General features: G+C 37.5%; 1 protein-coding gene across 3 annotated transcripts in view; it reads left to right on the top strand.

Moving 5' to 3' along the window:
* Positions 1–24,265, top strand: part of ClpX (Caseinolytic protease chaperone subunit) — a 38,183-nt gene extending 13,918 nt beyond the window's left edge. For all 3 annotated transcript variants that reach the window (XM_083116059.1, XM_083116060.1, XM_083116061.1), the window contains exons 4-13: positions 708–850; positions 3,912–4,083; positions 10,198–10,404; positions 12,457–12,621; positions 13,633–13,733; positions 17,510–17,665; positions 17,958–18,128; positions 21,289–21,417; positions 22,303–22,395; positions 23,514–24,265. In XM_083116059.1, coding sequence (XP_082972185.1) covers positions 708–850; positions 3,912–4,083; positions 10,198–10,404; positions 12,457–12,621; positions 13,633–13,733; positions 17,510–17,665; positions 17,958–18,128; positions 21,289–21,417; positions 22,303–22,395; positions 23,514–23,672 — 1,496 coding nt within the window. In that variant the 3' untranslated portion in view covers positions 23,673–24,265. The remainder of the gene's footprint in view (positions 1–707; positions 851–3,911; positions 4,084–10,197; positions 10,405–12,456; positions 12,622–13,632; positions 13,734–17,509; positions 17,666–17,957; positions 18,129–21,288; positions 21,418–22,302; positions 22,396–23,513) is intronic.
* The last annotated feature ends 1,991 nt before the right edge of the window (positions 24,266–26,256 follow it).

Raw genomic sequence — 26,256 nt, 5'->3', positions numbered from 1 at the left:
TTAAAATTATACATTTTGTATAATTCTGTAGATATTTGGACTATGTAAAAATGTTGCTCTGCAATTTTCATAAACTGTAAGATCAGTGGGAGGGGTTATGTATACTCTTTTTAGCACTCAGTCCTCATTTTGCAATCTTTTCCTGCCTTTGATGTTCTTTATTTAGGAATGCTGGCCCAAAGGGGGTGGGGGGTGTATGACCCCTAACATCCCTCTCCCCTTTGGGCATGCCAAGATACACAGACTGAAGAAGCTGGTACGTGTGCCCTAGGAACCATTTGTCTCAAACTGATATGTTAATATCAGTATCATCTCAGCCCTACAAACAATGATACAGAAAAAAATAGTAATTTTTCAGATCTGTGTGATTACTGTACATTGGGATGCATAAGTATTAACCATGCAAATTGTCCCATCACCCTGTTCATGCACTTTATTTTACTCAATGAGAGCTTCAAGAATTGAAATAAACTTCCAATTCCCGATAGAGGCACATAGTGATTCAGATCCCAACTCATATCTTGTGTGTGAAATTGTAGGTCCTGTTCCGATTAGTGAACTTAAAACAACAAATGAATAAATTATGCATCCCACTGTACATGGTTATGGATAAATATTGTAAAAGTGGAAGAAACATGTATGTTATGTTTATATTCACTGTGAAAGTATTAATATTTTCATTATTCAGTTTGTCATGTCACTTACAGCTTCCACAAGATTTGTGAAATGTGAGAAGTGTCACCATTTCTTTGTGGTGCTCTCTGAAATGGATACAAAGAAAAGCCTTAAGGAAAACAGAGAAGAGCAGAAGAGTGGTTTCTTCCGTAAGCCTCCACCGCCACCTAAAAAGGTAAGGGTTAGAGTATATTATTCTTGCATTTACCCTAATTTTTCTCATACAGCCAGGATGATGTAGGATATGGTTTATATGTGTTCCTTTTATAGTTTTATGGACACACGTCCTGTTTATAATTAAACATGTGTTTTTTTGTTCACCGTCTGGTTTTCATCTTGTGTAACTACAGGGAGGTTATTTCAGTCTCTTACCGCGAGAGAGTCGACTGCTTGGCATGCAACAGGTCCCAGCAAATTGCATTACAGGAAGTCCGTAACAGAAACGGCTTGTTTTGTAATGTGTCCACTTTTCACAATTACAGTTACAATTACAATTGAAATAAGCATGTACCTTGTCGTAAGGATGCTGGAAAAGGTGTCCTCCCAAATACAAATATTTCTGACATCTAATCTTCCTTAGACATCGCTACTTTATTTTATGTAAGTCTTTTACCTCGAGATCGTTGGCCGCTTGGCGGCCCAGTCATGCAACAGGTCCCAGCAAATTGCGTTACAGGAAGTCCGTAACAGAAACCGCTTGTTTTGTAATGTTTCCACTTTTCACAATTACAGTTACAATTACAATTGAAATAAGCATGTACCTTGTCGCAAGGATGCTGAAAAAGGTGTCCTCCCAAATACAAATATTTCCGGCCCCTTATTTCTGACATCTAATCTTTCTTAGACATCGCTACTTTATCCTCAGTTGACAGAAAGGGAAGACAGCATCGCGGCGCATAAAGCAAACCGAAAGCGTAAAATAATATTTAAAAGTAGTAATAATGATGATCACTAACCTCCTGTGTCATAAGAGATGTTGAAATGACCTCCTTCAACAGCAATACATTTCCGGCATCTGTGTATGAAATTCCTCTGAACATCCATAAGCTCCTCGGGTGTGATTCTGGCAATTTCTCTTCTGATATTTTCTTTTAAATCCTCTATTGTACGTGGGTTATTCTGATACACTGTTTTTTTAAGTTTCCCCATAAATAATAATCACAAGGAGTTAGATCGGGGCTACGAGAGGGCCACAACCCAGTACTGATAATTCTGTCCTCAAAAATCTCCGCAATAAAATTAAGTGATTCATAAGCAGTGTGAGCAGTAGCAGAGTCTGCTGAAAAAATGACTGCTGGCATTCAATGTCCGTTAATTGTTCAAAAAAAAGGTTGCAGTATGTCTCGTGCGGTTGCAATTCATGAACCACTGTAATTTTATAGGGTTTTAATCTAAGTAATTTAGTGGCATTTCGAGCTGAGGATTTTGAAATGCCTGTTTCCTGAGCAAGCCGGCGGAGGGATTTTTTTGGAGTATGTTCAAGTCGTTCACCAGTTTTGTCTAGCTTTTCTTCCGTAAGAACACGTCGTCTTGAAACACGTTTCTTAGGTTCAAGAGATCCTGTCTCTCATAATCTTTTAACGAGATTGTAAACAGTCTGTCTCTCCGGAACAGGATTGCCAGGAAATTTTCTTGCAAATCGCCTGACCACTTTTCTGCAAGAGTTCGTTTTCACGTAAATATCGTACATAAAAACTCTTTGTTCAAGACTATATTTGTTTAGCACCATAACTAATGAATGAATAACAACTAACACACAATAAAGCACTAGCACTGAATAGCACATAAACTCAATAACACAGTATAAACAACACGCGTACTGATAAACGCAAACAGAAGTGAACACGAGCATGCACTCACTACGTCTAAACAACTGGTAGCCGACAGGTATCGCATTCGTGCAGTATCAAGCACCCTCTCGCAGCTGACAACTCTCCCAATAAGCTGCCAGCGCTCTCGCGACAACTAAGGATCCAGTGGGGATGTCTAAGAAAGATTAGAGGTCAGAAATATTTGTATTTGGGAGGACACCTTTTTCAGCATCCTTGCGACAAGGTATGTGCTTATATCAATTGTAATTGAACTGTAATTGTGAAAAGTGGAAACATTACAAGACAAGCGGTTTCTGTTACAGACTTCCTGTAACACAATTTGCTGGGACCTGTTGCATGACTGGGCCGCTAAACGGCCGATGCTCTCGATGTAAAAGACTGAAATAACCTCCCTGTAGTATTAACCTGCATTGCCATGTCCTTCATACAGTGTGCTACAATGCCAGTGGTCACAGATTTGAATCTCGGACTGGGCATGGGTGTTCTTTGTGAGTTTATCTTCATAATATCATCACTCATCCTCATCTTCATTATTAGCTAAAAGTGGCAGAAAAGCAAAGTAAAATAAACCAAATGAGGAAGATATTTGAAAATTATAAATATCTTAGTGATGTGAAGAATTCAGAATTTTGTTGATTCTGATATGCACGATTAGCTAACAGAAAAGTACTGTAAAAGTTCTGTTTATATTGTCATAGATGTTTTTCAGTAGTGGTACAACACTACTTCATTAAACTTGCCACAATGGCCTCTTTTATTAGGATACTTGTTTAAAAAATAAATTATATGGTTACATTTAAGCAAGCTTACTTGCGAAAGTAAATATATTGAGGTGTCTACAGACCTGAAAATCATAGAATTCCATGAATTATACAGGAATTATTGACACTTGAGATTCTGAATATATTCACAAATATTAATTACTATTGATTTTACTTAGGAAGCAGAGGAGAGTATTTAAAAGATTTGTGCAGTATATACGGTATAAAATATAAGGGAAGGTCATAGATTTTACAGTAATAGACAGTGTAAAGTTAAAGTTTATAGCGAACCTCAACTGGGTTTTGTGTTACTCTCCTTCACATTGTTCGTTATTCACTTAAGTAATAACATCCCTGGATCTGTACTTCAGAATTATGAAAAATTAATATAAATAACCATTTATTTAATTCCTCATGAAATTCATTAGTGAATTTTTTAATTGTCCTTATGGAATGCATATCCTCGAATTTTTTTTTTTCAAATCCTGCAATTTACTTGAATTTTATGTTGGTCCTAGGTTAGCCACCTTCTGTATGTAGATATAGTTTCTGTACATGTATAGTGTATTATGACAAGCAAAGGGCATACTTTGATCTTATAATTCTCATTGATGTGAATAGATTTTTCTCTTTTGTTCTGTAGATTTTTGAATATCTAAACAAGCATGTTGTAGGGCAAGAACATGCTAAAAAAGTTCTTTCTGTTGCTGTTTATAATCACTACAAACGGATATACAACAATATTCCTCAATCTGCACATAGGCAAGATGTGGCTGTGATGGAGCAAGGCCCTCAACAATCATTCTCACATAGAGGTTTGTTATTTTTTTTTTTCACATAACAGATTTTTTTTATTGTGTGATTTCGAAATGAGAAAGTGTTAAGAGAAATAGTAGCTCCTAATTTCAGGCAATACAAGCGCCTCCTAGACACATTTAAGTGTACTTGTATCCTTGTGGAAATGTAACAATATTAGTAAAATGATTTCTTGAGAGTAATTTATTTTTAAATGTTAAGCTCAACTGGGTTGTAGTTGACATTACTGGGGAAAAATACATTTTATCTGCCTCTTTTCTATATCTTGAGGTCCTATAAGGGATATGCCGTACAGTATTTTTTTTTCATATTAAACTGTATATTTAGAGCATATATATAATATTCTAATGGATTAGGCTTCAGTTGTATTCTTTTGCATTTGCATTCCTAAACTATGGTCATTATATTTGTATCGGCGATGTAAACTCAGATTTTTTAAAAACCTAAAGAACCGGATACAAAATTATTGTCAGTTATAATTAAAGAACTGAACGGCATTCAAATTGTAAAAGAGCCAACATGGAGAACTGCCACATTGGAGTCCCTATAGGGCAACGATTCTAAAAGGCAAAGATTTTGTACGTAAATCAACAGACATTGCCAGGCATATCTGAGTATGATACAGTGTATGCAGTATTTGAGGTTTCTAATAGAGTTAAAAAATCGAACACGAAATTCATCTGTTAAGCGTGAACGCGAAAGGTGCAGGCAAGAATGCTATAGAGGCATGTGAGAACGTAAACGACAAAGTCGAAATGATAAATAATACAATAGTCATTCTGGCGAATAAACACATCCCCGTTAAAATGCGCACAGTGACAAAGCCTCCTGCACCATGGATTAACAACACTGTCCTTGAATTTTGGAAACTTAGGGACTACTATCATTTGAGATATATAAATACCGGTGATAGCAACAGCCTCCTTAGTTATAAATACTTTAAAAACAGAGCTAAAAAAATAGTGTGAAACTGCAAGTTTCACTATTACTGTATAACTCTGCAATTGATAAGAACATAAAACATGCGAAATGCATGTGGGCAGGCAACCCTACGTAAACATGGTCTTATAGGAAGCAAAAATGCCACTTAAGATATTCCTCAAGACATATTAAATTCAAATATCATGAACGATCACTTTATACAATCTTCGCAGAATGATACTGACCACAACATGCAGGAAAAAATTTGCAAAATATTTTTGGCCATCAAGCCTCTAAATGCATTTATATTTACTATAGTCACTCCTCAAGACACAAAGAAGGCATTCAGCAGGATACGGAGTAAAGCAAGTGGAGATGATGGTATAAACCTAACCATGTTAAAATTGTTACTTCCTTTCTGCCTAAACTCCATAACGAACATAATAAATAATTCCATAGCATAGAGTGTCTTCCCAGAAGCAGATTATGGTATAAACCTAACCATGTTAAAATTGTTACTTCCTTTCTGCCTAAACTCCATAACGAACATAATAAATAATTCCATAGCATAGAGTGTCTTCCCAGAAGCATGGAAAAAGGCAATCATTTTACCACTCGCAAAATGCAAGCCTGTTAGAAATGTGAATGATTTGTGCCCAATAAGTATACTCCCAATAATATCGAAAATCCTAGAGCGTATTGTACATGTACAGCTATTCACACACGTAATATCCACATCTAGTGTTCCGAAGCATCAATCTGGCTTTCAGCCCAATCACAGCACCACAACAGCCATTCTGAAAATTTCTGACGATGCACAAAAGCTATCGATGAAAGTAAAATCACCTTACTTGTTTGCCTTGATTTCTCAAAAGCCTTCGATTGCGTAAACCATGAAGTTCTACTTGCTAAATTACATAGCATTGGGGTTACTGGTATTACCCACTACTGGTTTGCATTGTACCTTTCTGGCAGAAAGCAGTGTGTCAAAATCAGAGGCAAAAATATCTGCTCTTCTGGCTGGTTAAGCATTCGTAATGGAGTCCCCCAGGGGAGCATCCTTGGACCCAGTGCCGGATCTACAAATCTTAGCCCCCCCCCCAAAAAAAATATTACCTAAGCCCCCCTCTACCTACCTATCATCACATACACGCACACCCATTATATATATAATGTGTGTGTGTGATCTTGATCTCATGTTGACAAAGTCACATAGCTACAAGGGCCTCCAGGGTGATTCAAAAGTCCCTTAACACTCCTTATAAAAAGTAAAGGAGTTAGGCTGGGTACAATTGGTCATGATAGAAACAGGTTAGGCTTAAGCCTGGGCTGGACCTTTCTCTCAACAGCTGAAAACAGCTCCTCCTCCTATTGAAAAAATCTTCCAACATATGCTTCCAATTTCTGTGATACTGTGCAGAACTTTTCTAGAAGGATGCATGATGTGATGTAATTTATCAACATTGAATTTGGGGTGGTTGTTTGGTGTACAAAAAATAGTAAAAATAGCATTTAGGGGGTGTGAAAGCAGCTTTAACCTTTTGGAGCCCAAGGCCATTTTCACATGTAACCCCCTTGATGCCCGAGCCGATTTTGAGCAAAATGCAGAGTTTCAATTAAATGAGTGTAGATTGGAGGCTTAATTGCCCTAGAGAGATGAGTGATATACCGTTGTACGCGGAATGAACCAGAGATTCAGACTATATACAATTTATGCAAATTTTGCATATATGTGGCAGGTGAGGGGGAGAACTCAAAATTTCGTAAAAAAATGTCGAAGAAATGTACCTCTCCCCAAGGAAAAGGTATATGACAGTGTCGACATGCACTTGGAAATTATCGCTGACATGTAAGGAACACAAAAATATTTGCATTATTATCATATGACCAATGTAACGCGAGTTGTACCCCCAAAAGGAATGGTCAGCACGCCACTGATTCAAGCTTCAAAATGCAGTGGTACCTTGAAATGACTGTAGCTCAGAGGCTAATTGCCCTAGAGAGATGAATGATACACCGTTGTACGCGGAATGAATCACAGATTCAGACAATATAAAATTTATGCACATTCGGTGTATATATGGAGGGGGGAAGGGGGAATCCCCACAAAAATCATTTTTTTAAAAAAAAATGGGGTCCCCTCCCCCGAAAAAAAGGACATGAAAAGGTCAACATGCACATAGAAATTATCACTGGCATGTAAGAAACAGAAAAATATTTGTATCATTATCATATGACCAATGTAACGCAAGTTGTACCCCTGAAACGAAAGGCCTGCGTGCCACTGTCTCAAGCTTCAGCTTTCAGCGAAATGCAGGGTTACATTGAAATGACTATACCTCAGAGGCTAATTGCCCTAGAGAGATGAATGGTATACCTTTATACGCGAAATGAATCACAGATTCCGACGATATAAAATGTATGCACATTCGTTGTATATATGGAGGGGGGAAGGGGGAATGCCCAATAAAATCTTTTTTTTTATTAAAAAAATGCCCCCCCCCCCACCCTGAAAAAAAGGAGATAAAAAGGTCAACATGCACATAGAAATTATCGCTGGCATGTAGAGCAAAGTTGATGATAAAGTCTTGGGAAGAGTCACACTTCACTCAAAAAATCTTTGGCACTTGGGCACAAAACGAGTATCACGTACGCACAATCTTCCAGGAGGAAAAGCTGGAACGGAGTGACAAAAGTACACTAATTCTTGCAGCTACTTCCAAATTCTGTTTTTAAACAATGCAGGGTAACCTTTGTAGCCATTTGTGAAACACTGTGCTCAAGAACAAAGGCTTTTTTTTTTAGCATGCCTCAAACTTACATTATTACGACGCAGTTTCAACAACCCCTCCCCCAACTCCCAACTCTCGCTTGCTCCCGCATGGAAAACATTCCTTTTTACCTTGCATTCAGCAGCATAGATGCCTGGGTTGTTGAGGGGAGGGCTTTGATAAGGTGGTTGGATGGGGTAGGATGGTAGGGAAAGGCAAACCACTTGGTTTTGTTACTGGGATCTGGTTGGATGGTGGAGTGGGTTGTGTTGATGATGCAGGTTGTCTGATTTCAGCTTTGCTCCTCCATGTGGAGTGTTGACATTCTGTATATACATGTTTTAGTGCCGGTTCCGTGATGGTTGCTATCTCGTCCCTCAGGTCTTCTTCTCTGGAACAGTAGGAGAAGGCTCTTCGGAAGACGTTTAGCCATACGTTGGCCTTTTGCTTGGGTGGATGGTTGGATAGTGCATGGATATATTGGTTGCCTGCGTCTGATTTTCTGAAAACTGCGATTGTGAATTTCTTGCCCTCGCGGCTGATGGTGAAGTCCCAAGAAATTGATTTTGTCCTGCTTTTCGGTGAATTTTAGTCTGGGGTGGATGCTATCTAGTTTTTCCAACAACAGTTTGATCTCTTCGGGTTTTTGTATAGGACTATGGTGTCATCAACGTATCGCCCATATCAGATGAATTTGAGTTTGGAGTATGCTTTTTTCAGCCAAATGCATTACTATATTAGCATGATATGTTAGCATACCATGCTACTATACCAGAAATTCTACGTTCGATTTCTTGGTAGAGCATGGATGTGTGATTGTCCCAACATCTATTTTGTCATTTCATCATTCAACCTCATTGTTGTGGTTAACCTAGAGAGATGAAAGCACATTTTAAAATAACCACATAAAGAAAGAATACAAAAACTACCAAAGGACCTGTGCAGTGCAACAAGGCCTGCAAGACAGCCTTTCATTGGGTGATCATGGTCAGTGCATCAAATCCCATTAATGCTTTGGGCTGCCGTCGATCACAGAGCCTGTATTTTCTGAACACAAATGTTATAGAGTTTTCATCAAGTGTCCAAACCCAAGACGAGAGTGCTAACATTTCCTCTACATGGAAGCTTGGTAGAAGTACATTGAAACCTGGATTTTATATTTTGTCTCCAATACATTGTCTTTGTAGTCCCAGTATAGTAGGCCTAACATGTTATAAATTTTTCCAAGATTTTACATTTTTAGCTCATTTTAAGATCCCCCCTCCCCTTTTTTTTCCTGAAATAATGTGTAATCGAAGTTCCACTTTAGTAGCATAGTTTCTACAAAACAAATATTGTCTAATGAAATCCATTGTATTAGTTTAAGCATAGTTTTTCTTGTATGTACACATTGCTTGCATTATAGAATTATTTTCTTGTAGTTTACGGTTATTACAAGCATAAGAAAACAGTTTTTCTTTGTGACGTTTCAGGAGAACACACGCTCCTTTCATCAGACATTTATTTTCCAAACCCAAGACGAGAGTCATAAATGTCTGATGAAAGGAGCGTGTGTTCTCCTGAAACGTCACAAAGAAAAACTGTTTTCTTATGCTTGTAATAACCGTAAACTACAAGAAAATAATTAGTTTAAGCATCCCAAGGTTTCTTCAAGTTTATTTTTAAGTCTACTTTATGCACAGTTAGGCCAATCAGGACTGGACTTAGAGTTTAGAGTGGGTTCCGAACCTCTATGTGCCTCCACCAGGTATTGAACTCAGAACCTCTTGATTGCAAGGCATTATGCAGGGATTGATATAGTCCTCACCAGAAGTGTCAGCTGGCTGAGTTTTATTAATGCACAATGGCAGTGAAAAATATAGTACTTAGAGAGTACCGTATTTCACCCCATAATCATTGCAGATTTTATGCCAATTTTTTCTGCAAATAAATAGGCTGCGACCATTTTGTCTGATATTACTGGTACTTAAAATCAGTTATTACTAAACTGCTTTTGGTGCAAGATTAAGGTGCCCGGAATACTCATGAATATATGTTAAAATTGAATAGTTCAAGTCGACGTACATAATTTCTTAGTGACAGTTTTGCAAACAATTATCCCATCTGGAAAAAAATTAACACATTAGTTGTTATTGATTTGCACATTATAGTGGAAATATTAAAGTAGAGAAAATTTACTATGGTGTTGCGTAGTATGGAGTTACAAAATTTAATCTTGTGTCCAAAGATTCTGGGCCACTATCATTGGTGTTTTTATGTGATGCGCCAATGCAACAATTTCGTGGTGAAAGTTTATCAGCCAATTTTTGGACGAAAAAACAGGGTGTGACAATTATGCAGTGAAATACGGTACTTGCTTTTTGGGATTTTTTCAAGACAATGAACTATTTTTTAAGAGTTTTACGTATATTTTTTTTTCAGATTTACTCCATATTTCTGGTATCGGCCATGGGTCCTCTTTGGGTGTTAGCTTCCAACAAGCTCCTGAGACAGAACCTCGACGGGGATCGAATAATCAGGGTGCATCGGGGGGATCTCATACACTAGGCAGTGATATTCTAGATTGCAGCAACCATGAACTGAAGCTTGAAAAAAGCAACATTTTGCTACTAGGACCAACGGGATCAGGTAAGCAATTAGTATTCTCTCACAAATTAGATCTATTATTTCATTATATATGTCAGTAGTTTTAAGTTTTATGATCAAGTTCTTCTTAAATGGATTCAAGGTGAGCATAAAGTCTTTCCCTGATTTCAAACATTTATTATGCAAAAAGTACACTGGGTAGAGACATGTGTTTTTTTGGAAACTTCACCAAAACTCAGAAAGTTTTGTTAGACAGAGACATGTTGTGTTTCCGAAATGTCACCCAAAATCACAAGTTTTTTTGTTTTATCCATGAACTTCAACATGTGCACCATTTGTTGCATGGAGAAGGTCTAAAAGATTCTCAAATTCTCTCCATGTGTTAGACAACATCTCTTTCAACATTTAAATACATGGAACTGGCGAGCTGTACACTTTGTCCTTCGTAAATACCCCCCCAAAAAACGGCCTAGAGGTGTAATATCGGAAGAAACATTAAGGCCATGATTTTGGACTATGCATCCATATCCAGCTGTGTGGGAACGTGTTACTTAAGTACTGACAAACACATAAACCCTGCAGTGGAGATGTTATCTAACACAGTGGCGAAAATGTAGTACAAGCACTGCTTGTACTATTAGAATATTATTTAATGTTAAGTGCCTTATTTAGTTTCTATCGTACTCAATTTCGCGAAATTTTACAGCCGCAAACTCTCTCAGCAGTCCGTTGGCAAGCAGCACACCCTCTGGTTGCAGCCACTGCGTGGGAAACCAACGCTCCTGAAGTCCCATATGCTGAAGGGTAGATGCTGGTGAAGGTATGGTCCCCAAACCACTAACACAAGCTCTGCTTTTTGTAACTTTTCGACTTCTCCTTCAATAATGTTGATGTTTAGGGGTTAAGACAAATAGTCTCCGGGACTGGAGAGCACTGCAATTTGCAGAACAGCTGGCTGTTGTCTGCCTCACGCATGACTCATCAAATTACAATGCCAGTGTTGACAACTACCTAATAATTTACACAATATTTATCGTAAGTTTCCATACAGACAAATTCGCACATTTTCTTCCTATTGTAATGACCTATTATTCCTATGCTTAATACAATTTTAAGCTTCAAGTAAGTTCTTTTACTATGCCGTGAGCAATAATTTTCACAATTAGCTTGATATCACTCTTCTGTTCGTTTCGGATAGTGTTGGCGATTAGGGGTCCATGGGAACAGTTGCCACCCCACATTTCCACACTATGCTAAATAAACCTTATGTGCCAAGGGAAAGTAAACTGTCCTTGCCCCCTCCTCCCCCCCCCCCCAGTTATGGAACTCAGTCACTGCCACTGGTTTTGGAACATCTTCCATTTGTGTGGGAAGAATGTACGGTTGAAGTGAGTGTTCTCTTTTGTATGGTGTGTTGCAAATTTACTAAAACAAACTTGGATATTTCAAATTGTGTACGGGAAGCTGTAAATAATAGCAAGTATTTTTTTATATCAATAATGTGACCAAGAATTTTGAAATTGAAATAAGAAGCATGGCCGTTGAGAGAGGAATTGGGGGATATTATATTATTATTATTATTATTTAAAATGCCTTTTCTTTCCTAGAAAATCTGGAGCAATGGACTATAATTTATTTACTTCCCTTTCGGAGTACTGCATTGCTTGCCTTCTTAAGACCAGGCTTCGCCAATGATCTAACACAAAGATAGAAATTTAGTATTGTTTACACATTCTCCATGTAACAAATGATGCAAATATTGTTTATGAATAAAACAACAAACTTGTGATTTTGGGGAACATTTCGGAAACACATCATGTCTCTGAATTTTTTGTAAAGGTGTCTTCTTCTCCCATTATGCAATACTTTCAGCTTCCTTACCTGTACATGTACACTATTAAAAATGCACTTTAAAGGAACAGTTTATTTTATAATGAGCTGACATTAGTAAGATTAGTTCCCTTGGGAATTCAGGAACAGATGTAACAAGCACCTACTTATTGTTATATGTCATATAGCAGATTCATAATTTGGAATATTTTTTATGCCATAATGTTCTAATTTTCTTACTTCTCTGACCTCTAAAAAATCTAGGTAAAACTCTTTTAGCACAGACAATAGCACAATGTCTTGACGTACCATTTGCAATTTGTGATTGCACGACACTTACCCAAGCAGGTTATGTAGGAGAGGATATTGAAAGTGTGATAGCGAAATTACTACAGGATGCTAATTACAACGTAGAAAGAGCACAAATGGGTAAGTTTTGTATTTTGTCTATGCTTACTTAGTTTCGAATTGAATTCAATTGTTGTTTTTAAGTCCACTTTATGCACAGATAGGCTAATCGGGACTGGACGTACAGTTTAAAGTGGAATCCGAACCACTGTGCCATATGCCTCCACCAGGTATCGAACTCGGGATCCCTTAATTACAAGGTGATGATGTTACCACTATGCCATCGTGGAGGCCCACTTATTTAGTTTTAAGAGATAATCTTGTATTCACATAAAAACGAGTAAAATATTAATTTAAGATTTCATTTTGCTCCATGTGCCGTCAACATTGCAACATTGACCTTTACAAAAGTCACAACATGTATCTTACTTCAATTTTCCAAATGTTGAGGTTTGTCTAGATCCTACTTCGAAGATGAAAATACTTCTAACAAGATGTGTTAAAAAGTAAAGGGACTACGTGAAGATAAAAAATTATGTTGATAAACAGTGACCTGTTTTACCATTAACTTATTTTAATCATGCTTTCATTCCTGAAGAAGGATGTAGGTTGATTTTTAAAAAATGGAAGCCGAAGAATAGTTATTTGTCTAGCTCTGACTTACCTGTACAGTAAAGTTCGAAGGTATAACCAATTTGTCCACCATCATATTCATTCATTTTGTTGAAACAAAACTTCCTGTAAGGCAGAGGATATATTCTGTAACATTGTGAGTGTACTTTCATCAATTTCATATCATCACTCATCTTCATCTTCGCGGTTAGCCAAAAGTGGCATAAATGTGAAGTAAAATAATCCAAATCAATCAATTGACCTAAGTACAAAACCCTCCTGTGCTAGTACATCGGAGTAAATGGAAGGTGAATGAAAATAGTGTCGGAAAATTTGCATTCCCGTGACCTTTGAATTTGACCCCCCAAAAAAATCAGCATTTATTTTTTTATGTTCAATGTAGAAAAATTACCTTTACCGTTTATATAATCTTATTGCTTAAGTGGTTTGGAATTAATGTGTGTTCCTATTTGCCAACAGGAATAGTGTTTTTGGATGAAGTAGACAAAATCGGAGCTGTGCCTGGCATTCACCAACTGAGAGATGTCGGAGGGGAAGGAGTACAACAAGGAATGCTAAAGGTAAGGAGGGGGGAAGTCATACTATAGAGGGTTGTTACTGGTCTCTGGAAATCAACGAGATTGTGTCACCACAATGTATGTGGGTGACAAGGTCAATAATCTCAAGGTAGAACAACTCAGTTGTGTATAGAGTAGAATGCTGGGGCGAAGATTTTTTGCTTGAGTGTCTAATAGTTCGCATGGACGATGCTAGATAGCGTATGGAATTGACATACTTCTTCGCTCGAACAGGCAAACCGATCGTTGTACGCTCGAAGCCCAGTAGTACATGTATAACTAATTTGTCTGTGTAGTGGACACTCAAGTGTGGATTGTGAAGTGAAAGATGCAGTGAATTGAAACTTAAGTAAACACAGTCATCATTTACATGTTAAAATGTAGTTCAGTCTATCTTACCAATACATAGCAATATATGAAAATGAAATAGATGATTATATCTATTTATATATTATATCTAATAGCAAAGAGAAAACTAAATATATGCTTACAGGCCGAAACCAAGTGTTAGGTAACAATCAAAATCTAATTATTGATAACAACTAAAAGTTAAAATATACAAAACAATAATTTTGCCTGTAATATTATATGGGTGCGAAACTTGGTCCCTTACATTGAAAGAGGAACATAAATTGAGAGCATTTGAAAATAAGATCCTTAGGAATATATTTGGGCCTAAAAGGAGATGGGGAGACAGGTCAGTGGAGAAGGTTATATAATTTAGAAGTACATAATTTGTATTCATGTCCAGATATTATTAGAATAATTAAATCAAGAAGACTTAGGTGGGCAGGCCATGTGGCACGAATGGGAGAGGAAAGAAGAGTTTACAGGATTCTTGTTAGGAAACCTGATGGTAAGAGACCAGTAGGAAGACCAAGACGAAAATCGAGGGATAATGTTGAGATGGACCTAAAGGAAATCGGTAGGGATGGAAAAAAATATATAGATCTTGCTCAGGATAGGGACAGATGGAAAGCCTGTGTTGCTGCAGTCATGAACCTTCAGCTTCAAGAAGGCTGGAGAGTTAGTTAGAAATAGATGATTATGGGCTGAAACTACCAGGGAGGATTTTCACATTTATGTGTCTATGATTAATGTTGCATTGAAATTATATTTGGTTCTATACTTCTATTCACTCGAGCATGGGAGACTCTCGCAAGTTTGAGCGAGCAAAAGTGGTCCTATGCAGTACTCTAGAATAGAGTTACATGTCAGTAGTTTCAACAGTCCAACCAAATTGAACTGTTTTTGGAAATCTACATCACTGTCCTTTTGTGTTGCCAAATGTAGCTCTTCTGCTATTACAAAAGCAAAATTAATGTGTCAAGTAAAGGAACCAGTTCTGTAAATAAAAAGAGGAAATTCAAAAGATGAAAAACAGTCATACTTCAGATATGGTGAGTGATATCAAAGCATTTGTCTGAGGCAGTAATCCAGTCACACACAGAGCCATAATACCATTATCAACCATGATTTGAACTTCAAAACTATCTCAGAAGTACATAAATTGTCCCACATTTAAGAACAGTAGAAGACATTATGAAGCATGGTCTATCTAAGTGAATATAACAAAAAAAAACACTCAAAATACAAGAAGAGTTTTTTTCAAGGGATTCATGGTTATTGCAGGAAACAACTTGGATGGGCACAATTCAGTATCTTGTATTATTCAACAGATGTTCTGACTCCAATTTATAGCACTGAAATCCTGGCTTGTTTGGTAGATACAAATAAGGGCTGGCTGCACGAGAATAAGACATTGACAATCTACCTTCAGAACATGTATACACCCCAAATTTTTCATTAGTCTCATGTAAGCACCTGATATATCTCCTATGAAGTTTTGTGCTTTGAAGAAGTTTGGGAAACAGTCATCCTCTCAGTTTGGGGAGTACGTAAGGAGTGGGAGCAAATACACATCTGCTGAAGAACAGTATTTGTTGGTGTCAACTGAGGTGCAGAATTAACTAAACTGAACTGAAATTGATGGTGCAATAGGTCTCTAGGGGCCAGGGCTTGCTAGAGTGTGTGGTCAGTAAATTGTTTTCTTTCTTTGAAGATCGGAACGTGCTACTTCTTTTCAAGTAGTTTCCCAAATGTCATCACCAGGGCCCGGATTTTGATGACGTCATCTTTTTTTTTTTTTTCCTTATGTGGTATGCATTGCTCTTAAGTATTCAAATCCTGAATACGAATCTCTGATTATAAAAATGTCAAGTTTATTGTGCATTTTTTGTCATATTTTTTTTATATTAAGTTTTAGGGTTTTTTTTGGTCAATTTTCATGTTTTATGTGCTTTTCTGATTTTTTTTTCGATTATTTTTTTTTTCAATTACATTACATTAGTCACTCATTTTTAGCCAGGAACTGACATTTATCGCTTATTCCTACAGCACACTTTTGATTTGTTATTTTCACTGCCACACTTTTAAGTTAGTGAAAGATCTTCAGAGAGGAAATTTTGCTTTTGTGTTTCCGTAGTTTCATTCAGCTGTACTTAAAGCAAAGCCATCTCATCGTGTCATTTATGACAGATTGTATCTGAATTCGCAGATATTTTTTCTTCTGACAATGTGCAATATAAAAGTATGAGCCGAAAGAAGATTCACAGTGCAACTTGCAAGTAAGATGAAATCCATGCAACTTCTACTGCAACAAAGTGTATCCGTGAGTGTTGTCCGACAAGAGGCGTTCCCTCACTTTCGAGAACCTTCGCATGCTGATTGTTACTTACACTGCAATAATTGTGAATAAGATTTTTGTACCTTAAATTTGCATACACCTTGTAATTTCAGTTCTAACTTACAGAAGTAAGAACTGTGCCCTAGTAACTGTCATACCCTGAAATAAAGACAATATTTTAGTAATTTTTTTAGGTCCATATATTGATATTTTAGGACATTTTATAGATCATTTTTCAGATATTTTAGGTCATCAAAATCTGGGCCTGGGTCATCACAATGCTGGGTCACCGCTGACATTTTGGGAGCTCCCCCCCAAAAAAATGGGGGATGGGAAAATTTAAACCACCACCCACTGGGAACAAACAGCAGCAATGTGATCTCAATCCCAGATGCCGTAACCTATATACGTGAAGGCAGCGGTCCTTGGAAAATAATCAATAAACCAACATAAACTGCAATGTGGAATGCAACTTTTCGGGTGCAATACATTGAAATTTATTTCGAGAGAGTATATTAAGAGAATCAGGTTAGCCAAGATTAATTATAACTAGAATACACAGAGTGTTTGGGCATTTTAAAATTTAGTTGTAGATAATTTTTGTGTGGGCTGCTTTTCCTAGTGTAACCAAAGAGTTAGCAGTATGAACAGTGCAGAGTTCAGTTCCTGGTGGATGTTCCAAAATTTTGTTGATGACCAACATCATGAAGGTAATTGGGAATACATGAAAAGAAGCAGTCGCAGTGTTCGGTGAATAATGCCAAATAAGAGGCACAGTATAACCCCTCAAAGAATAGTTGCACCATCAAATTCAATAGTTATTTGTGGCACTGTAAGCCCATTTTTGTTATGACTAACTAGACCAGATGCCAGTAATCTGAATTACATAGGAGAAATTAAAAATAGATCTTGTCCATCTTGAGTATCTTTTCGAGAAAAATCAGCCGTGAATCAGAAGACCCGCAAACTGTTGAGTGACGGGAGTTCTAATTTCGAAAACTGAAGTTTAGTATACCCTAAATGTTCTATAGGTTTATTGTTTATAACCTGATCCTTGCAGTGATCTTAAAATATATGTTGTTTTTTTTTTCAGATGCTTGAAGGTACAATTGTAAATGTCCCAGAGCGAAATTCTCCACGTAAATTAAGAGGTGAAACTGTTCAAATAGACACAACAAATATTCTATTTGTTGCATCTGGTGCATTTAATGGACTGGATCGCCTTATAAGTAGAAGAAAGAATGAAAAGGTATGTGTAACATGTACTGTTTCAGTTTGATAAACTTCATTATTCTTCTCCAATATATATATATATTATAGTGAGTGAAAATGTGTGTGTTTCCTAGTTAGGGATAGGCTATGATCCAACCCGCATGTTTCAGCTTTCGGAAATATCCAATAATTGTAGGCTAATATCCATTTAATACTTAAAGAAGAAAATTAGTGTTCAATTACACTTGTATGAATCTACTACTGATTGCATAGCATATATTACTTCTCCGCATAAACTAGAAGTTAATTTTAGACAATGTCTCTCTTAGTATTTAGGATTTGGTGCTCCAGCCAGTGAATCTCCAGGAAGACGAGCTGCAACACAAGCCGATATAGCCAATCAGAGTGCCGCAACATCCGCGGAAGAAGACAATGCAGAACGGGATGCCCTTCTTCGAGCAGTGGAAGCACGTGATCTTATAGAATTTGGCATGATTCCGGTAAGTAATCATTGTGGTGATGTGTGAATTTCTTGTATTATTATGTTGTAAAGTAGGGTTCATCCACATAGTAGAATTATGTTAGGTAGGTATTCCCAAAGGGGCTAATAAGCATTAAAAAAAAAAAGGTCACTCATAACTGAACAACAGAAGAACATTTCCCCCCTTCACTGGTTATATCCCACTCCATAAATGTACTTGCATCCTACAAGCTACATGGGTTTGTAACAACCATGGACTTTTAAAGGTAACATGTGCAGCTATCCTCGCACATTGTGAAATGCGATGAAGGCTTGTGGAGGTGATGTGATCAGCACCATACTTTGGTTACCTTTATCTCTTAGGTAACCATTTATTAGAGGCTGTGTGAACCCCAGAGCTGCTCTATGCAGGAATATTGCTGGAAAATTTCTCACCTGAAACGACCCACCCCAGTAATCAAACCCGTGTGTCCCACATGGACTGGACCACCATGCTTTTTTAAGTATAGGTTTTCAAGGTATAAGGATTGAACGAGGCCTTAGATTTCAAATAATAAAAGTCACATAATTGTAGAGAGTTCATTAGCAAGTGCAAACAATAACTTAATCACCTGTTGATTAGGAATTGGCTGTTTCTTTTGAAGTAGGTGGTAAATTCTTATTTATTAATTGTGTATCATTGTTGGTAATATCTAAATAAAAATTACTGTTGTGCACACCTTAACTTTAACCTAAGCAGAGATTTTGCACTTGAAACACTGGTGCATAAGCAAACTTTCTGTTTATGTTTGTCCCACCATAATCTACAGGTATAATAAAATTATTTACTACTACATCACAATACCTTCTTTACTCCCTTAACCCTGAGTTAGCCATGATATTTTCTGTAACATGCATAGGCACTTCATGTACACCTGTCCCCCAACACTTTAAGGTATGAAATACTTCTAAGATCAGCTGCAATTTTCTGCTGTAATTTCTAAATGACGTAACATTATAAAAGTTAACATCATTTGCATGCATAGGAGACAGTCGTCCCCCATGTGCCTAAATATGTAACATCCAAATCAGTATCAGGTTCACTTTTGGTCATGTGGTCACTTTCATTTTCACTTTCATCACTAACACATGCCTATCTGTCCTGACACTAACCTACTTTTACATAACATCTGAATCTGCTGTGCACTGTCTTTCTCGATTTGATATTTTTCTTGTTACGTATTTAGTCCCCTAAGCATTCGACTGGCATAAACTTTATAATATTATGTGGCTTAGAAATTCAACAGGACAGCATGGCTGAGCTTAAAACAGAGCTAAAGAAAGATTGTTCAGCTACACAAAAGCACCCATGTGCAGTATAGTTCCCAGTGTTGCAATCTAGCAATGAATATTGATGGAGGACATTTGTACCCCACATGCCGAAAGGAGGGTTAAACTTAATTACTCATAGATGTATAACAGCAAATATTTTAATAATTATGGGCAAGACCAATTAATCAGCTGAATATGGCATACTGCTAAACCTGCCAGTAATTCTACCCACCAAATTTGAATCTCAATCAGAGAATCAACCTTCATTCCCAAAGCATACACAGAGCTTTGAGGTGATGTCACAGGTTGGCTTTTTTACACTGCCTCTAACCAGCGATCGGTCGCGGGTGAACACTGTGCTCTCTTTCAATTTTAATTAAGTGCCATTTTAACAGTATTTAAAATATTGGCCTGTGGTGCTCTTTAGCTGACTTTGAGTGTCACAGGTGACCTGATGACATTCTAATGATTCTAATGAGATAGCGTAAAAGGTTACATGAGAGATTACGTTACTTTTTTTATTATTTAGATTTGTGTGTTATTTAATAAATAATAATCCTTAGCGCGACAGCCCATGAAGGGCCTTGGCTTACCTACCGACTGCCGGTCTCCCTCCCACACTTTCCTTCGTCACCTCTAAGCGTGGAGATCTTCAACCAGTATTGGAATAGTCGGGGGGTCGGCCCGACGTATCCCCAGCCGTTATAGTAGGTCGTCTCGACCGGATTACGCTCACTCACTCGGAGCTCCCCAATTTCCTCACGATGGTGGGTTGCCACCGGCCCTATACGTAGGCCGAATAAATTCCGACCAGAGCCGGATTCGAACCTACGCCGTCCCGCAGCGAACGATCTCAAGACGAGTGAACGCCTTAACCCGCTCGACTACGGAGGAGGACGTGTTATTTAATAAGTAGACTGTTTCTAGTGACTTTTCGTACACAATATTTTTGTTGTGTTAATAAAAATATGAAATGTGTTTAAGTTATTTTATATTATATGAGATTTGTGGAGCACAGATGGAACTGCCCCAGAGTTCTTCAGGGTAGTTTTGAGGAACATGAGTTTTTGTTAGAGTTGTGTCACATTTAGGCTGTTCGCCTGCTTAAACTGCTTGGCTGCAAGAGGATGTGTGTATGAGGAATGGAATAAATTACGCTCAATGCCCTTTACCAATGTTTATTAGAATCCGCACAAGCGAGGGGAGGAAGATCATGCACGAGCCGGGTTTGAACTACTAAACACTTATACTTAAATAACTAGTATCATCACCGTACCTGATCTGGTCCGTTGACGGTGTGTACTTTGTACACTGCCCAACCTTCGCACGGACACACTCCACGAGTTACACCACTTAGGCAACTAACTTCCAACTCTCTCAGCCACTCTCCCGGCAACCTCTAGTCATCGGGGACTTGGCTGGTGTTTGCTGATTTATCATTTAATGCCGGCTCGTGACAGTTGTTCGTTTTGATGATATATTACACTGTTTGAAAACAAACATTTTGAAACAAAAAGTAATAAATAGGAAGTAAACAATAATTTAAAAAAAAAAAAAAATTCAGTGAAATATGCCTGAAAAGCAAGGGTGAGCGCCACCCGCGAGACTCAAAGCTAACGTGGCCAATCGCAGGCTAAAGTGCAGGATATGCACATCATTTCATGATGAAGAATTTGGTGTGCATGCTGTGGTAATAAGTTTTTCATACCTCTATAACATGTCTATTAATGCCAAAATTAATGTGATATTTGGTGTTTATTTAATGAAGGACATTTTGAAGCACTGTGTATTGGCACACCTAATTTCGATGCATGTATTGCAGTGTTATAATTATGATCATTTGATAATGTCTGATTTTATCTTTGTAGGAATTTGTTGGACGGTTTCCCGTTTTGGTACCATTCCACTCTCTTAACCAAGAACTTCTAGTAAGAATTCTCACAGAACCTCGAAATGCAATGGTACCCCAGTATCAGATGTTGTTCGGCATGGATAAGGTAAGATTTTAGGGTGTTATTGATAAGTAGTAATCAAACTAAACTGAACTCCATGGTGTAACAGTGCTTTGAGGACTAAGGTGTGCCAAGCAGCTTTTCGTCAGACTGCTTTCAAGTAGCTCCCACCGAGAATCGCACTTGGAACTGCTGGTACCAAAAGTGATAACCATTTGGCCAAGTGGGAGCTCACAATATAGAACCATGATTTTAAAAAAAATTACTATCATGACTGTCATAACAGACCTTTGAAGGTCGGGATCAGTCGAGCAGCTTTTCATTGGATGTTACATAGTCATCATGTCAAGTCCCATTACCGCTGTTATCTGGTATTCGTGGCAAGAGTCTATATTTGTTCTTTTCAAGCAGTGCTCCACATATTTGTAACCACAATACTGGTACGAGAAAATTTTTGAAATGATGAATGGTTTATCCAAATTTTAATGTTTATTTCACATGTTTTCACATTACGTATGTAACATTGAGTTATCACATCATCAGTTAACATAAAAAGCAATGCCCTGGCCCAAATTATATTTTCGTAACTATTATAGTTGGCTTCATCTGTACACAGATTACTTGTACAACTTGCTCTACATCTACACACAAACAGTAGGGTGTGCAGCAGTGTGCATGCCTGGCACCACAATGATACAATATTCCCACCTAAATAATAATGTCATCGCATGTCCGTGAGGGTTAAAACCAACAGTAAATGTCACTTAGCCCTGAGCAGCAGCCCAAAGTTTGAAAGTAATGTACTGTCAGGTGAGCCTAGTGTAAGGTTTGTAAGTACACAAAGCCTTTAAGAAATATTTTTAAATTTTATAATCATTTCTATTTTCTCACACAACAAAATGAAAATTTATGCAATTCTTTACCTTGCAGGTAGATTTGACATTCTCGCCTGATGCTTTGGTTGCTATAGCTCGTTTCGCAATGGAAAGAAAGACTGGAGCTCGTGGTTTAAGAGCCATTATGGTAAGTGTTCTCAGGCTAATGTTAACGAAGAATTGATAGACATCAACTAATAGATAGAAGTTTACCATTTGCCAAGTGGAATGGGATGTTATGATGTAAAGCTATATCTGGACAGTTCTCACTTTTCCTGGGCTTCACCAAATCTCAAATTCACAAGTTGTTTCTTAGCTCCAAATCACAGCTCTCATATTTAAGTAAGCTTTGAGATTGAAGTGACGGGAAACAAGTGTGTCAGTTGGAAATGAACCCTCAGTAATAAACACAACCTTTTGAATTGAAGCAACACAAGCTACATCTGTTGCTTGACTTGGCTGTTTTCTCAATGGCATGCATGGTGTCCCCTTGGTTTGTTGTTCGCACATGTACAATGACTGCTTTCTTATAGACTGGAAGGGACCTACGTCGCTTGTTACTTCAGTGCAAATAAAACCTATGTTACTTATCATATGTTGCTTCGGTCTGAAACCTCCCCAATGTATGGCATTTGTAATGTGTAGTATCTTTTAGTATACACTAAATAACCTTCATTATGTTTATACATCCAACCATTTCATCAATTCATCCATATCATCATAATTAACCCAGAGACAGAAGTAAAACAACCAAAATACAAATATTGTACATACCTGTGTGTGGTAGTAGTGCCATGAGTAAACTGTTCCTGAAATCAAGGACAGACTTTTGCAGCCAAACCTGTATTCCAGCAAAATCACATGGGGGTGCACTCGTATTATCATATTTATCAATATCAGGTTTTTTATTTGTTTTGCAAAATATCACCAATTCTTCTTCATTCTGTAATTTGTGAGAAAATCCATAAGTACAATATTTTCAGCCTGTGTTGACCGTTGAATACGAAATTTTAAACTTAAAACCATTGACTGCCCTAGAACAGGGACAAGCATATGTCAGTGCTTCAAATTTCCTTTGAAATGGCTAATTTACACATGAAAATGCACCAAAGAATTGTTGATATATTAAAAATATATTTTCTTAACACATTTTTATATTAAAATGTATCAATTACATTCTGATGATACGTTTTTAATGTACTTTTAATCCAGTAGAAATATTTTAGTGGTTTGACTCACTGGTTCTATTTTGTGTGCCTACCTTAGGAAACATTACTGCTGGAGCCAATGTTTGAAATACCTGGATCGGACGTGGTCAGTGTACACATAACTGAAGAAGTGGTGAAAAATAAGCATCCTCCTGTTTACATTAGGGGAAAGCAAGTGACGGAAGAGGAAGATCAGGCTGTGGAAGTACAAGCTTGAAATGTGATGACACAGTCTCTCCCAGTGCCCAAGATGCCTCTCATTTGGTGAAGATCAAAACAAAAGAGGCAAACGGAGATTTAGTCTTCAAGGTTATTTCAATAGGTGCATCGACAGTTCCTTTTCTCATACAGTTTCCTTTTTCGGCAGCAAGAAATTAGCGGTATATACGAAATGCATACAATATGATAGTGGTATGCAAAGGAATGGTTGGTAAGTAATTACCAGTTTCACTGGAAATGTCCAGTTGAGAGTGATTTTTATGTGTATGCATTATGAGTGCATGTGTGTAGGTGAGTGTGTGTGCGTGTGTGGGTGTACATGCTCCAATTTTGTAAGAAACTATCCTTGCAGGTGGTTTGGTTGAATGCACTTGTTCTTTATTGCAACACCAAAAGAGATCAACTCTCTTTTAAAAAGAGAATATTCATAGAAAGGAAAAAGTTCAATGAGATGTGAACTTTGATGCAAATGGATGCTCATGTGAGATGTGTGGCAGATAACAAGTCGAATGGATGATTAAGATATTGTAATATATGTACATAGATTTTCACATGAAGTTGCTGTAATAAAGTTTGTTTCGTGATGTTTTACTCCATGTGATGTATTGCCATTTCACATTCTATCATTGAAGTTGGTTGGTTGAGGTTTTTTCACTGCAAATCTGAATGAATTGAAATTTAAAACCTCTTTTGCATGACCCGAAACCAGATGAATCTCAGATCATGCCTTAAAAATGCCATTCTTCGTGTTACGAGCATGTGAGTTCTTGTTGAGTGTTAAACACTAGCAGACCAGTGTGTGGGTACAAGTCATCCCATCCTGGTTCTAAGTTCTCTACAGGACTGAGTCAACACGTGGACCTAATACAATGCAGATTCCTGCCAATAAAGAGGATGATGATACTTGAAAATTGAAACAAAGTAGTTCAGAATACACACAAATTTTTGAAAGTATATCACAGCACTCTACTGAAGTTTTGCTGTAAAATATTCACATTGGAGAAATAAAACTCATTTCCTGTTTTATGGCATTCCTCCAATGGTTCTCGTTCGACACAGCATCCCAAGGAAAATTGAGGAATTACTTTAAAAAAATTGTTGTTTTTTTCTCTAGCTGCATTTCCTAGTGATTTTTCCTTGCACACACAATCATTTCCAGTCTGCCAAGATTATGTATGTTGCCTATCTTAGCAGGGGTGAGGAACTTCCTACAGTTCATTTGTACTTATTTCCAGATCTCTGCTTTTTAGGAGTTTAATGTGCATTATGAAATTATGGGCACAATTTGTGTACAATTGCCTGGGTAAGCTACTGTCAAGAGTTGACTGCTCTCACTTGCTCCAGCAGCAGCCCAAAGGTGATGGTCACAGGCTTGCTGCCGCACATCGATAGTCACAGGGTGGCGACAGACCTGGAAAACCGGGGAAAGTCAGGGAATTTGAGGTGTGAAAAAAAGTCAGGGAATTTTGTCTTGATTGACTTTCGTTATGGAACTCTGCACGGGAACAGGAAATATTGTTGCTAAGTTTCGGCCTCAACTTTTAGGCCCCTTTTATGCACAACACAACCACAGCACCAGAAACCAGTGATGGTAGAGGGAGAGAGAAATTTCCGGAGGGGCAGAAAAATGTGTCAAGCCTCTAAATAGTATGTGGAAAATACATTGAATTATCATTTTTTCTTGTCCGTATGAGAGTAGTAAGGGGACAGAACTGTCAGCAGATGGAGCAGGTGGTACCGTCCGATAGTTGTCGGACGTCGTAGTAAGGCATTTTGTTGGACAAACTGAAGGAACATGGAAACAAATAGGCTCCATTGATACATACAATTTTTGTCGAATATCGTCACTCGACAAAGTATCTCACTACAATATGCGACAGAAATTGCATGCATGGCACTCTTATGGAATTGATTTTTGTTGGATGTCCCTTCAGTCTGCAACATCCAACAAATATCGCATGCATAAACAAGAGCTTTAGACTGCAAATATGCTGCTGGAATTTTATTACTCTTCTGGCTCACTTCACCTTATTTAATGTAGCAGTGCTTACGAAGGTTTTCTTTCATCATCCTGACGTATTACTGGTTTCGCACAAGTTGACATATACGTTTACAATGACATTGCACTATTCTTAGATATCAAGAAGAATCCAACAAAACGGGATATATATTGAATACTATCACGAAAAAGTGAAACATAAAGCTGCATTGGTGAACGTTATAAAAATTTGGCAAGTGCATGCTCCCAACCTCAAATTTGCTGCAACACTAGTATTGTCCTGTCTGTTTAAACTCGTGAGAGATGGTCATTAATCTCTCACTGAGTGAAGTTAATGTCCAATATTATGAAATTAAATACTAATAATAAATATGTAAATATATTAATATCATATTTACTCGAATCATTCAATCATAAAAGCATATCACTTTCTTCAAGAATTGACTCTTCTCTGCCAGCCCTGCTAAATTTTCACTTTTCATCTACTGATTTATAGGAGGAGTGCCCAAAAAGTAATTTCCAATTAGTAGGTACCTTGATTTTTCGCAAACGCGAAAACCGTGAAAAATGTTAATTGCTGCGA

This window comes from Lepisma saccharinum, unplaced genomic scaffold (genome assembly GCF_977018435.1).
Source record: "Lepisma saccharinum unplaced genomic scaffold, izLepSacc3.1 HAP1_SCAFFOLD_341, whole genome shotgun sequence".
NCBI lineage: Eukaryota > Metazoa > Arthropoda > Insecta > Zygentoma > Lepismatidae > Lepisma > Lepisma saccharinum.
The sequence above is the reverse complement of the archived record's forward strand: the minus strand, read 5'-3'. Positions and strand labels throughout refer to the sequence as shown.